Genomic DNA, 13,932 nt, shown 5'->3' with positions numbered 1-13,932 from the left:
TTATTATGAATTCTGCTTTTAAAACTCAGGTATAACCCAAATGGAACCACCCCATCTAATGTACAATTTAAAAAATAGGAAAAGAAACAAAAAAAGAATGTAAATGTTATATAAACAACAGGCCAAAAAAACCCAAACACACCATGTATTGCCAAGTGTGGAAGTGTGTGGGTCAAAGCTCAGGAAAGGTGGGAAAGCCTGTCTGCAGAGCTGGGCCTGTGAGGACGCCGCACTCATGAGTTAATGATGTGGGACAGGCTTCCTTTGCCGCTCCATTGACCTCTAGAGAATAGGATCAAGCCTTTGTTGTTGGTAGCTAGAGCAATTTTTTGTTTCAGTGTTCATCACTTGAAATGCGAAGGAATAGCAGAAACTAAATGTCACAAAATACTTGGGAGTTTTGTTTTTAATTTGCTGGAAATTATACTCTTTTGATGTCACTTCTTGGGTTGTTAATTTTATCTTAGAGGGAAAGAGTTAGAAGTAATGCTACCTCTACCTATGCATTTTATTCCGGGCTTGACACCTAGGAGGGTTTTGTTTTTCAATTAGTGTTTTCTAGAACTCATTCTGAGCCTCTCCTTCCCCATCCATCAGACTGATAGAATAAGTGCCATTATGAAGATCAAATTTCAGAGCATGTAAAAACAAATACTGGTTATTTGTTACTCCTTCTGTCATTGTGTGTCTTGCACTGAATTAGAACTGAAAATGCAGCAGGGAAAACCCTTGTCCTTGCGCTGTGGCAGCGGTTCTCCACCTTCCTCCTGCCGCCACCCTTTCATACAGGGCCTCATGTGGTGGTGGCCTCCCAACCATAAAATGACTTTCCTTGTTACTTCATCACTGTCATTTTGCTACTGTTATGAATCGGGCTACCCCTGTGAAAGGGTCATTCGACCCCGAAGGGGTTGTTACCACAGGTTGAGAACCGCACTATGAGAAATGCACTATGGATTCTGTTACCTCTCACAAAAGACAGACATGAAACAAATCAATAATGTGTGAGAGGAGGGCCAGGCGCATTCCCATTCATTTGCAAAGATTTTTTAGAATATTGCCTACCTCTGCTAAGAACTCTGTCATCTTATTGTCTCCTATTGTTGTAGATAATTTTTTAAGAATTTGCTTTCATGCTAACCCGTGGACTGTCTGGCTGCAGTGTTGATAGACATTGACTCTTATGAAGACTGACTATGAAAAGTTTGTATCTATAGCTATGAGAAAATCCCCAAAGGAAACAACTATCTAATGGTACTTTAATTTTGGCGGTAGTGGCTGAATTAGAAGGTCAAAGATCATCGTAAATTTATGGAGATTTCTGGTTATCAATTTACAGCCAAGTAAGGTTAACCAATTGGTTTTCTGGCACACTCATCTGGCTGACCTGCTTCAGATCATCGGGGAAAATATTACGTGGTTTCCTAGGGTGTAGTTTAGAGAGTGCTGGTGGTTCAGTTGTTGAATTCTCACTTCCACACCTCAAGTACAGCCATCACTCATCTGTCAGTAGAGACGTGCAAGTTGTTGCACTGCTGACCAGGTGTCAGTGGGGCTTCCAGATCAAGACATTGGGAAGAAAGGCCTGCCAATCTCCTTCCACAGCTGGACAGCACCCAGCAGCAGCAACAACAGTATGCCATTGACCTCTGAGTAGCCGTATTAATCGGGCGAAACAATTACAGATAATGCCAAAATAATTTAGATTTTGTTGTTTCGTGTCCTTCCTTGCAGACTTCTCCCACTTCCTCCATGTGTTTCCTACTTCTGTTTCTCCTCCTTTCCGAGCCCTTCTAAACTGTCTCCTTGGGCAGTTCTGCCCTTTGATCACAAATAGTTGATTATTCTATGGTATACCTCGCTAGGGGTATTTTTTACCCTCCAGAAGAACTTGAGTCCCTGAGGTGAGCCCAGTACTAGACTTTTGAAGGGTGACTGAGAGCCATAGTCGCACAAGTTTTGCTAGTCTCTGTCCAACTAATAAGCTTGGTCTCTTATATTTTGAGGTCTTGTCCACATTTTCCTCCCACTCTATTCCAGACCTTCTAATGTGATCCCTTTTAGAGCAATTGATAGTATTAGTCAGGCACCATCAACTTCTTCTGGCCACAGGGTCGTAGGTACCAATGTTTGTGTGGTCCATTAATCCATTGGACACGTTTCCATGTGTCTTCAGTTTTCATCACTCTTCTTTCCTCGAGGAGAGAGAGAGGGAGACCAAGAGCTGTACCTCAGATGGCCACTTACAAGCTTTTAAGGCCTCCATTGCTACTCACCAAAGCAGGATATGAGACATTAATTTTGTAAACTGTGCTATGTCAATTGATCTCAGCGTCCTTCAAGACTATGGTCCTGAGTCCTCAGGCCCAGTGCTTCATTCGCTCAGATGTTTGGTTCTCATTGCTCGGCCCCTGTGAGCACCACTGTCATGGCTATATTTGCAGGAAAGGCAAAGATTTGTGGGTATAAAAACCCACTGTCCTTTCAACACCCGTTCAGTTTGCATGTCTAGTTATACATCTACTTTTAGATCACTGCTACTGCAAGATTGTGTATGGCACAGTTTTTCATTCTTAAAATGACAGTCACGGGTTCTTAAAAAAACACCTATCAAGACTTGAATACCCCTTGGGTATTCCACTTCCACCCCATACACTAAGTCATCATCACCTTCTGAGCTGACCTTTAATACCTTGAATTCAACTTGCCCAGCAGATCCCTTTGGAAGCCACTGTTTTGAATGAACTCTTTTCTGCTTAAGGGACTCTCACAAGACTAAAGACCAGTGTGTTGTCTGCAGCCATCCACTTATCACAGAGCTTGGCCAAAACAGCCTTCATTTGGAATTGACCTGTGCATGTATGTACTGGAATCTTAGTAGCAATATTATTTTGCCTTATATTTTCAATACTCATAAAAAACAAACTCACTGTCATCCAATTGGTTCTGACTCATGTTCAACACTGTAGGACAGGGTACAACTGCCCCTGTAGGTTTCTGAGACTGTAACTCTTTATGGGAGTATAAAATCTGCCTCATGTTTTTCCCTTGGAGCAGCTGATGGCTTTGAACTGCTGACTTGAGGTCAACAGCCCAACTTGTAACTACTACGGCACCAAGGCCCCTTTTAGGTCTTTTTATTTATTTTATTTTATCTCATTAAGATTTATTCATAAATGCATATTTTTAATTTGGAGCTAATATATCATTCCACAGTTTAATTACATCAAGCAGAATTGTACAATTGCTACCATCAGCTTATAACTGCTTTTAGGAATTTTAATATAGCATTTTATTTAATAATACGGTTTATAATCTTTATATAGCATATTTATAAGCAAAAGAGGCAGCTGTGAGTTAAAATTCTTTCATTGAGATGGCAATGTAAGATCATTTCATTTCATAACCAAAAATTATCAATGTAGTTTCGTAGGTAAAGTTGTTAGCATGAATAATAAAATTAGAGCCACTGGCTTATTTCTAATTATTTAAGTGCTTCATTCACTTTCTTTGGTGTTTTCATTCTCGGGGCCCAGAATTCTCATTGATGTATGCTGCGGAGTCATTTCCCACGCACAGTAACCCTAACAGACAGTAGATCTGCCGGTCTGGATGAAGAGGAGACTGCCGCAGTTCTCTTTCTCAAAGCGCCTGTTGGCTTTGAACCGCCAACATTTCAGTTAGCAGCCCGGCGCTTAGCCAGTGAGCCACCAGGACACCTGGGAATTATCCTAAGTAGCAATCTTCACTGCCGATTTTGACTCATAGTGACCCTACGGGACAGAGTAGAACTGCCCCTTTGGGTTTGCGAGGCTGTAATCTTTGTGGACACTGGTCAGCAGCTCAGCTTATCACCTCTGTGTTCCTAGGGCGCTGCAGGACTACCATGGACTCAGACAGTTCCGACTCGTAGTGACCCTGTAGGGCAGGTAGAACTGCCTGCCCCGTGGGCTTCCCAGACTGACTCTTTTCGGTACTGGAAGGCCTCATGTCTCTCCTGTGGAGCCGTTGGTTTTTGAACTGCTGACTTTGTGGTTAGCAGCCCAGTGTGTAATCACTGTGCCACCAGGGCACCTCCCAGTGGGCAGAAGGGTCAAATAAGTGTACCACAAGTTTCAGCCTACTGTAGAGTGTAACTGTCAGAGATGTCATGGGACACAGAGGTGATCTCCTAACCTTTTCTAAAGTGCTAGTTTACACAGTGGTGAGTTGACTCAGATGCGTGCATAGAAGGGGGGGTAAAGGGTTTTCTAGCTAGAGATCACTATGTATTATAATGTGAAATGACTTTTTATAGGTCAAAATGATTTAACACTGATTCTTTCATATTCAAAATATGAAGACAGCAGGGGTATATTAAGCATGATCTATTACTCGTATATTGAGGGTGCAGGCATAGTGGTTATAAGTTGCGCTCCTTGCCACAAGGTCAGCAGTTTGAAACCACCAGCCACTCCTCAGATGAGGCTTTCTACTCCCGTTAAGAATTCCAGTCTGAGAAACCCATAGGGGCAGTTCTACCCTATCCTGTAGGGTCTCTGTGAGTCAGAATCAACTCAAAGGCAGTGAGTTTGAAAGGAGAGAGTCTAAAGAGAGTCGAAAATCAAGGCAGTTAACAAGTACCAAATGGTGAAGAAAATTTTGTTCTTGACTACAAATACTTTTCCAATCCTGTCTCATACTATCAAGATTAATGAAAGAAACCTATAGAAATTTCAAACTCTCAATTGAGGTAGAGAGAGAGAAGACTGTGAGTAATGAAATGTTAGGTTATTTAGGACCGACTCCCTCCTCAGTGCCCTGTGAGCAGAGGGCTGTAAGGGCTACTAATACTCGAAGTTGCAGTGTTCCACAAAGATGTGTTTTCTGCGCAGCCTCTCACCCTGACTGCGAGCCCACTCTACAGTTTAGTCTTCTGTACTTCACGCACTATGTACTCATTCTTTCACTTTTATTGTAGGAATGTAGATACGACTGATCGTTTTAACTACTTTTTACAAACTAGTGTGAATTAGCTGAAGATTTAGAGAGCAGATGATCAGTTTTCCACTCGTACACAATTCATACACATACTGTTTAATTCGCTCGTTACATTCCCCTCAACGTAACGTCATCCACCCCACCTCCTGCAAGTATTCCCTCTCATCGTTGCTCCTCCTCTCCTAAACCTTCGGAATGTTATCCTGGCATGCTGGCTGCTCTTTGGATGGCAGGGAGTCTGGTTTGGTTTGGTTTTCATCTGAATTGGTGATGATTCTAGCATGTGTGCATCTCACTAGTGTTACTGTCCCCCTTCTAGACCTATGTGTTTTTTGGCTGAAAATTGAGTGGGGGGAGTTCAGTTCCAGACCTGAAAGGGTGACTGAAGGGCCATAGCCTTGGGGGGTGGGTAGGGTGGGTGGGTGGGGTCCCACTAGTCTCTATTTGACCATTAAGCCTGGTTTCCTTTAAGATTTGGAGTTCTGTTCCATGAACTTTCCCTACTTTCTCTAGCACCGTCTATTGTGATCTTTCTCAGAGCAGTTTATTGTACTAACTTAGCACCATCTCGATCATAGGTTCCCACTCTTATTTTGCCTACCGCTCCTTTTTCGGTAAAAAAAAAGTTGATTTGTACCCCCCTGGCAATTAAAAATGTAATATAGCCCACAATCCAGGATAAAGTGTAGGCATTGCTTTGCAGCCCCCCTGGATCACTCTGACATCTCCCCCAGGGGGCAGTATCTCCCACTTCGGAAAACACTGACCTAGTACTGGAGACTGGTGTATTTTAGCCAATTTTAAGTATAATTCAGTGGCATCAAGTACATTCCTGAAGTTGTAACCATCACCACATCCAAAGATCTTTTATCACCCCAACAGAAACTCTACCCTTTCATACTACCTCCCCAAACTGCTTCTGCACACACTCACTCTTTTCTCAAGTGCAATACCCTAACTGTGATTAACCTTTTTATTTATGGCTCAGAGGCATTAGGAGCACTCACTCATCTTTGACATGTGAGTGCACACAGGGTTGCACTGAGCTGGGATTGGAACGGGAACAATCATGCGACTCATTCACGTGTTGTACCCTCTACTTTTGTGTTCTTGGATGAATGCTGAGTAGTTAAACTTAAGTCCAGATAAGTGGAAGTATTTGTAAATTAGCGATATGTTTTCAGTTGATTACACATACATGGTTTCTAATGCTCAGGTAGAGCACTGGTGGCATAGTGGCTGCGAACTGGGTTATCCCCAGACCACCAGCCACTCCAAGGAGCAACAACATGAGGCTTTCAGCTCTTCTCAATAGTTACAGTCTCAGCAACACACGGGGTTGCTGCGAGTCGGAATTGACTCGATAGCTGTGAGGTTTTTTTAAGTATTGGTAATAATCATCAGCTTATATGTATGGTTTTTTTGTTTTTGATATGTGGCAGTGACCAAAGGAATTAGTTGGACTTCGTCGGTTTGAAACTTTTCATAGAATTCATCAGATGAATGTCTCTCAAGCAAAGGCTGAAGTGCTCATTCCATCATAAGGAATAGGACCGATTGACCATTGACCAAATGGCCATTGTCATTCAGATTCAGATGTGTCCAGATTACCTGGATCACGGTATCTACGTACGGCATTTACGTTACCCCACTGCGTATCCTGGGGTGCAGTGTTCCGCCCGGTGCCTTGCTATCCATTTGAGGTGTGCGGATGATTCTATAGTGCGTGGAGGTCACCCCACCCTAGTGGAACGTATCCTACTTTCTAGGAAACTACAGACTTGTTTAATTTGAGCTTGCTTGATGAATGTTTTCGTTTTCAAGTGAAAAGAGTCCGAGAATTCATCTTGAGTCACTCAGTCTTTCTAATCTTTCAAATAACCAAAAGAGCATGTAACACTTTTGATAAAATCAAAGCACCTTGGGCAGGTCATCTGTAATATGTAAGTCCCAAAGCAGACGGTAATGTCAAAACCCGTTGTGTTAATGTAACATTCCATACTTTTGGACAAATAAGTGGACTACAAAGACTGAAATGAACTACTCACATATATTCACGCCACGTCCAGTTTTTATTCTTTGACGTTGTTAACCAAGTCTGATTTCCCTATTTTAATCATTGCTTGTTGTAAATGGTAAAAGGTGTGTGGAGTCTGCTGCTGGTAGAAGGTACATAAGTTGTTTCTTCTCCAGAGTGAAGTCACCCTGCTGAGAAATGAAGTGGCACAGCTGAAGCAGCTTCTTCTGGCTCATAAAGATTGCCCTGTAACCGCCATGCAGAAGAAGTCTGGCTATCACAGTGAGTAATGGCCCATTACCTGTAGCCTCGGGCTGCAGCACTGAAGTACTGCCAGCGAGCGCCAAGCTGCCATTAAGAAAATGGAGGCTGGGGCTCTAATATTTAAGATTAAATACCAGAATTTCTGCAAGGCTATCATGGAACCGCAGGAGCTATGTCTTAGAATCCAGAGGGGTTTGGGGTTTTGTGTTTATTTCCAGCTTTTGGGGTAGGCAGTACCATAGATTAACAGAAAGGGTTGGTTATAATTGAAAGTGGGCTGTAGGTGCTGATGATATGTATTTCTCAGGGTGCCACTTGATCTTCAGTGGACAGAGTGAAACCCTGCTTCCTTTCCAGCCCCTGTCAGTAATGATAGGATTCTAGTTGTTGTTTTTTTAAATCAACGACCTTCATTTAAGGCTATCTAGTATCCATTTTCTTAGATAACATCAGGATTGTGTGCAGTGTTTTTATTATTTTGAGCCTTTCTGTTGAGCATCCTAGTTAGTTACTCATAGAATGCTAACGCAAAATGGTTTTTAAACTATCTGCTTGTAGATGCCTCCATAATTGTTTTCCTCCCCAAAATGGGTTTCTTTTGTTTTCCGCATTTTCGAGGTGAATTGTGGTTTTCCCTTCTAGTGATGTCCTCTTTTTGATAAGATGCACCATGTTAGAACCAGCTGTTACTCTTGAATAAATGGCCAATTCTGTCCATCGCACACAAATTTGTAACAAATAACAGAGCTGGGAATGCATTAGGCAACATTCATAATATATAACCCACAGCTTTCATTTTTATGATTTAGTGAGATTTCAGGATATTTGTAAATGTGAAGATTGTTTCAGCCATATGTATCCACTTCATTTTAATTTGCCAGTGTCAGTAATTCAAAGAAAGAAACCGTTTGTATTGGAAGCAAGCAGTTCCTCAGGTGCTCACGATAAAACTTAATGGCCACCATCTTTACTTGTAGTCGTTGTAAGCAGTTTCATCAGAATGGGCAATCTTTTTTAATTTAAAAGATTCAGGAGATTTAGCAACTCTCCCTTGCTATATATATTTAGAGCACTGATCTTTGTCAGTTTTGAGCTTATAAATCTCACTCAGTCCTTTGGTATCTAGTCCTTTTGACAGGACGGCAAGGCCCGTTGTGGAGTAAATTGGAGTCATGTAGAAATAGGTGTGGGGTTTGCGTTAAGCATGATCACTGCCAGGAGAGAGACCATGATGGCTCTACCTGAGGTACAAGGTCATTTCCTAGAGGAGCTACTGAGGACAGCATTATGCAGACTTGGTTTTCCTAAATGGGAAGGCTTTCTTGAATTTGGATAATTCAAAAAGAAATAGAGTAATAATTCTATAAAATTCAAAGGGAGTAACTCAAATTGCATTTAGTCCTAATGTACCTGTATTTTTGCATTTTAAACCGGCTCCTGGGTGACCCCAACAGTTTGATCCCCGTGTCCAGACGCAGTCAATAAAAGCCAGCTTTCTACTTTAAACAATCGTGCGGTCACATCAAACTTCTAAAGCTAAATGAAGTGATTGGAAACCCAGACTAACAATTCATTAATAATACACTAATAACACATATTGTGTCAGGTTATAAGAAGGTACAAAATGAATGACATTTTTGCTTTTTGGAACTAATCGACCTTTGCCCTGCCTTGGCAAATAGATTATCAAATTGGCCGAAGTAGAGTATAGGCACTATAATATAAAAACAAATTCACTATTATTTAATAGTCAAGGTTGATACGGAGATCAAGTGACTATAGGTTGGAGATTCACATTTCGTCATGTTGTAGAATGTAGCAGGGCTCCCATATTTAGCATTGAATAGCAGAACTTACACAAGGTTCTAAGGGAAGCCGAGGCTGCCCGTCTTGGGGTCTTAGTGTTGTTCTGCCTTGTTTCTTCATCTCCTCCTTGCAGCGGCTGTTCCTAGGCATCGCTGCAGGCTCACGGAAGCTCTGCGCGGTGCCACGTTTCACCATGGCGTGGGATATGGCAGTCGTGAATAGTGGGGAGCTGTAGGAATAGTTCATTTTTAACAAACAGTTGTGAAAGGAAGCCAAGACTTGCTAGAAATTAAGGAATATTGCAGGTAGTAATATTATTGGAGGGAAAGATGACAGCCTCACCTGATTTGAACACGTCCTGAAGACCAGTGTCTGGGAAGGACATCATGCTTGTTGAAGTAGAAGGTCGTTGAAAACGAGGAAGGCTCTCAGCGAAATGGATTGACCCAGTGGCTGCAACAAGGGGCTCGAACATAACAACAGTTGTGAGGCTGGTGTGAGTTGGGGCAGTACTTGCTTCTAATGTGCATGGGGGTGCTCTGAGTCGGCATCGACTCGATAGCTCTAACAACGTAGCACTTCAGAGAGACTCAGATGGTCAGACAGCTGGTTTCCCTCAGCTTTCCTAGGACCCACGGTGGTTCTTGGAGGGCAGTCGCATCTCCTGTGCTTTCTAGTGCTGGTGGTTATTGTGTACATTTTCAGGGTTGATAGAAAGCCTGCGTACTGCCACTTGGAAACAACTACATACAGAGTATTCTTAATGCCAAGTGAAAAGAGAGCCAGGTGTGAGAGAATAGTCCCTGGATGGTACTATTTTTAGAATGTTCAAAAATAACAAAACTAAGCTGTGCTATTTACGACACACCTAATAGGCTAAAACTACAAAGAAGACCCATGCAAACGGTGCAGATAATATCCAGATGGTGCCGCCCTTCGGTGCACAGGGAGAGCTCCCCGAAAGGAGGCGTCCTCGGTACAGGCAGGGCTTGCTCGCTCCTTGCCCGTTAGGATCCGGGTTCACAGGTGTTCCATTACCACTGGACTTCCTAACTTGTATGTGCTGTGAACTATGGGTGCCTGCCCTGTAACGCTGGGCTTCTCACCCACTGAAACAATGTGATTCCAATTTGCTACAGTGAGAATGGAGGAGATCTGTTGTTCGGGCATAAAAATTGGTAGATTCGTGTTCATAAATATTTAGAATGCCCTTTACTGAAGATCTTTTCAATGGCAGCATCTAGGGTTTACTTGGAATTTTTATTTGAGTCCCAATTAATTCATGCAACTATAACAGCTGGTGGCATTTAAATTCTAAATTTGCTTATTCTCATGTGTATGCATCATTGGGATCAGGTGTAGTAATCATCCATCGCTGCAATGGATGGAAAGTCAGCCAGAATAAATATAGTTCTGGAGAGTGCAGGGGGGATAATTTGAAAATATAATATATATGTAAGATTCCATTTTGTTTATGCACGTAGGAGTTATAAAGTCTTTTTTAATCTTTTAATAAGAATGACATGTAGACAAACAGTACTAGCTTTGTTAAGTGCGCTGGGTTATATAAATGTTATAAGAGCTTGGTAAGTGGCTGATTACATCTGTAAGAAGCCATCTCTCATACTCCCACCCCCTTATTTTCCGTAACGTTATTTGGCACCGTTTCTCCAGCTCTGCTCTGGGAGGTTATCAGTCCCTCAGCGTTTCCATGTGTGTGGCTATGCCTGCATTTGACCTGTTGCAAGGAAAACTGCCTCCTGGTGGCACATAGCCCCTTCTTCAGTTACTCCGTGGCCTTCATGCTGGCTTCCCTAAGTAACCGGTTCCATCAGATACCATCGAGCTCTGTATGTTCACTCAACCTACTGATACCGATATTCCATTTAAGAAAGTGAGTCGTTTCTCTTTCTCCCCCTCAGCTGCTGATAAAGATGACAGCTCAGAAGACATTTCCGTGCCGAGCAGCCCACATCCTGAAGCTATCCAGCATAGTTCTGTCAGCACATCCAACGGCGTCAGTGCAGCATCCCAGGCCGAGGCGGGGGCTCCTCCCGTTCTCCCCCAGATGGCGGACCAGAGCACAGAGCCCGCGCTCGCGCAGATTGCCATGGCGCCTTCCTCCCAGTCTCAGCCCTCAGGAAGTTGATTAGAAACCCAGCCCTCAGCGCATTCGTTTTAGATCCTCATTAGTGACTTCAAAGGGAAATCAAGGAAAGACCAGTTTCCATTTGTGCGAAATCTGTGGTTGTAAATTTTTATTTTACTTGAAATTACATTTGGCTCTAAAGTTGGTATAGCAGCAGTTGATAATCAGACTGAACAAAGTTTCTGGAAAAAGACTGATTATGCTTTTTTTTTATAAATGTTGTCAGATTTATTAATTTTTCTGTGCTCAAGGTGTAAATTGTATTATAATTCTTTGTGAATTATTTCACTTTTCATTTGGTGGTGGTTTAATAATGGAGGTGTTACTGAATCTCTTCCCACTTCCATGTCTGGGAACCTCCTCCCTCACCTGTGATGCTGGTGTTGTTCTGTGTCATTATACCAAAGTTCTGCATAGTCCCTGTTGACTCTGTGAAGGTAACAAGGTCAGAAGCACTAGGCAAGAGAAAGGTGGAAATTTGCTTTTGATCTTTTTTGCCTTTTATTTTGCACATTATGCAAAAGGAAGAACGTTCGGGAACATTTTTTTTTTAAGTGAAACCTTAGTCAAAGGCATATAGTGCTGTAATGCACACTCTTGATCAAGGTCAGTAAAAAGAGTGTTTTCTTTTTGTAAGATATTATGTAGACATGAATTGTGGAATCCTTCATCATTTCAAAAATAACTTTATTTTTAAAGTCTTAAATTCAGTATTTACCCTAAGTTTTGAGCCTAAAAAGAAAAAGAAATTATAAAGTGTACAATACAGGGTTATTCAGTATCAAACAATTTTGGAAATTAGACTTTTTTTTCTTATATTTCAGATTGCAAACTGCGAAGTTTATGCATAATCAAGTATGGTATGGTTGCCAGAAAAGCCTAAAATTACTACTTAGAAAATGTAAGACTGTTTCTCCCCATTGTCTTGTATTTGTGAGCTAACTTGTACCTATTCTTGTGAAAGCACTGTCATCTTTTAGTAGCAAATTTTGATAATGTTTCTTGTGGAAAAAAATCAGTATCTATCTTTAGAACAATGTAATTATAACGTGAGAAGTGAGGATGCGTGTGTGCGCGCGCGTGTGTATGTGTGCTGTGTGTGAATGGGTATGTGTCTGTCAGTAGTTGATGGCAGCAATCTTTGCTTGAATGTTTAACGATGCCTTCCGTGTGATGCTGGCCAATAGGTGATTGCCGTCTAAAATGTCATTTCTGTGCAGGCTTGGATAACTAACATTCCATGATGTAGTTTGTTTCTGATGAGATGATTGTAGGTACACTTTTCTCATTATCCAATCACCTGTGGGATACTGAGTTTTCTAATGTGCCATTATCGATTTTTATTCTGAAGTTATGTTCAAACGATAGTACAATATTTTAAAATAGCCTAAATTGTTTTTAAAAAATTACAAAGTAGTAGATGTGTGTATGAAAAATGTAAAATAGTTCTGAGGCCTACCCAGTAGCAACTTCTGGCATTCTAGCAAGATTCCAGTGTGTAAATGCCTGTAATGCATCGATAGTGAGTCGTGTAGTCTGTTCTGCATCCATGCTACACTATTTGCTAACGTCTCAGTGCCATCTCTTAATGAGACTGACATTTTACAATCCTAGATGGACCATCCTTGTTAATTCAAGGATATGTCCCACCTGCCTAAGTTACAAACTGGGAAACATTCAAATTATACAAATGACATTTCAAGATTTTTAAGTATGAAGATAATAGGGATTTTATTGTTTGGTTTATTAAGAATGAGAGAGATTTTAGTTGGTAATTCTACTTCTAAAAATTTTTTATTTTTAACTGATTTTATAATTTTTAAGTAACCAATTTCTAATCATGATTTTGCCACAGTTATGCTAAGGAGTTGATCTCAAAGGCACAAAATATGAATTCTGGAGGAAAGCTATTTTTATTGTAGTTTTGATGAGTTAGGGAAAACCTCGTTGGTTCACTCTCCTAGGTCTTTCAGTGCATATTTTTTTCATCGTATTATTTATGCAAGTTAAAGTTCTTTGGTAACAGAATTCTTGCAACTGTAAAATAAACTACATAGATGTAAACGGTTAATGAGCTTACCAAGGTTAGCAAAACTTTCATTGTAAACCAATCTGTACTCAGCAAATAAAAATCATTATTAGTTGTGTGAACACAAACTCCATTCTGACTCTCAAGACGTCGCACTACTCTGTACCGAGCATTTGGAGTCCTTATATTTGCAATGTTACACAAACTGCACTATTTTCTTTATGTGCAGTTTGCATGAGTAAACCATCAGAGAATAAATTCTATCTTTAAATTATGTTCATAATGTACTTGTTCTTACCTTTCTCTCATTAAGTTAAATTACCTCATCATCAAGAGTTGGTCTTCCCCGCATCCCCCCCCTTAAATTTCCCGAGGAGAACCTGTGACTGGTTCTAGTTCAGTGATCAAATGAATTGGGTGCTCAGACCTTGATCTACTGGTTTGCATTCCCTTTCAGCCCCCGTCCACATGCAGTGGACTTAAGTTTATGTTCTCTGCCTGGAATGTTTCCTGAACTCCAGCCCCAGATCCACCTGTTTTTGCTGTCTCTTTGTGACTACCTAACAAAACATCTTAAGCATGATATGCCCAAGGCGGAACTCCTGGTCTCCTCTCAACCTTCAAGTACACACCTATACCCCAACCCCACACACATAATCTCCTATTTCAAACGATTCCACTGGCGTC

At 41.4% G+C, this 13,932-nt stretch overlaps 1 protein-coding gene across 5 annotated transcripts in view; it reads left to right on the top strand.

The window, feature by feature from the left end:
* Positions 1–13,519, top strand: part of ATF2 (activating transcription factor 2) — a 99,957-nt gene extending 86,438 nt beyond the window's left edge. For all 5 annotated transcript variants that reach the window (XM_004701437.2, XM_045294122.1, XM_045294141.1 and 2 more), the window contains 2 exons: positions 7,174–7,279; positions 10,990–13,519. In XM_004701437.2, coding sequence (XP_004701494.1) covers positions 7,174–7,279; positions 10,990–11,216 — 333 coding nt within the window. In that variant the 3' untranslated portion in view covers positions 11,217–13,519. The remainder of the gene's footprint in view (positions 1–7,173; positions 7,280–10,989) is intronic.
* Positions 13,520–13,932: the final 413 nt, after the last annotated feature.

The sequence above is a fragment of the Echinops telfairi genome, unplaced genomic scaffold, assembly GCF_000313985.2.
Source record: "Echinops telfairi isolate 266 unplaced genomic scaffold, ASM31398v2 ScPeMD7_3;HRSCAF=10, whole genome shotgun sequence".
NCBI classification, from domain to species: domain Eukaryota; kingdom Metazoa; phylum Chordata; class Mammalia; order Afrosoricida; family Tenrecidae; genus Echinops; species Echinops telfairi.
The sequence above is the reverse complement of the archived record's forward strand: the minus strand, read 5'-3'. Positions and strand labels throughout refer to the sequence as shown.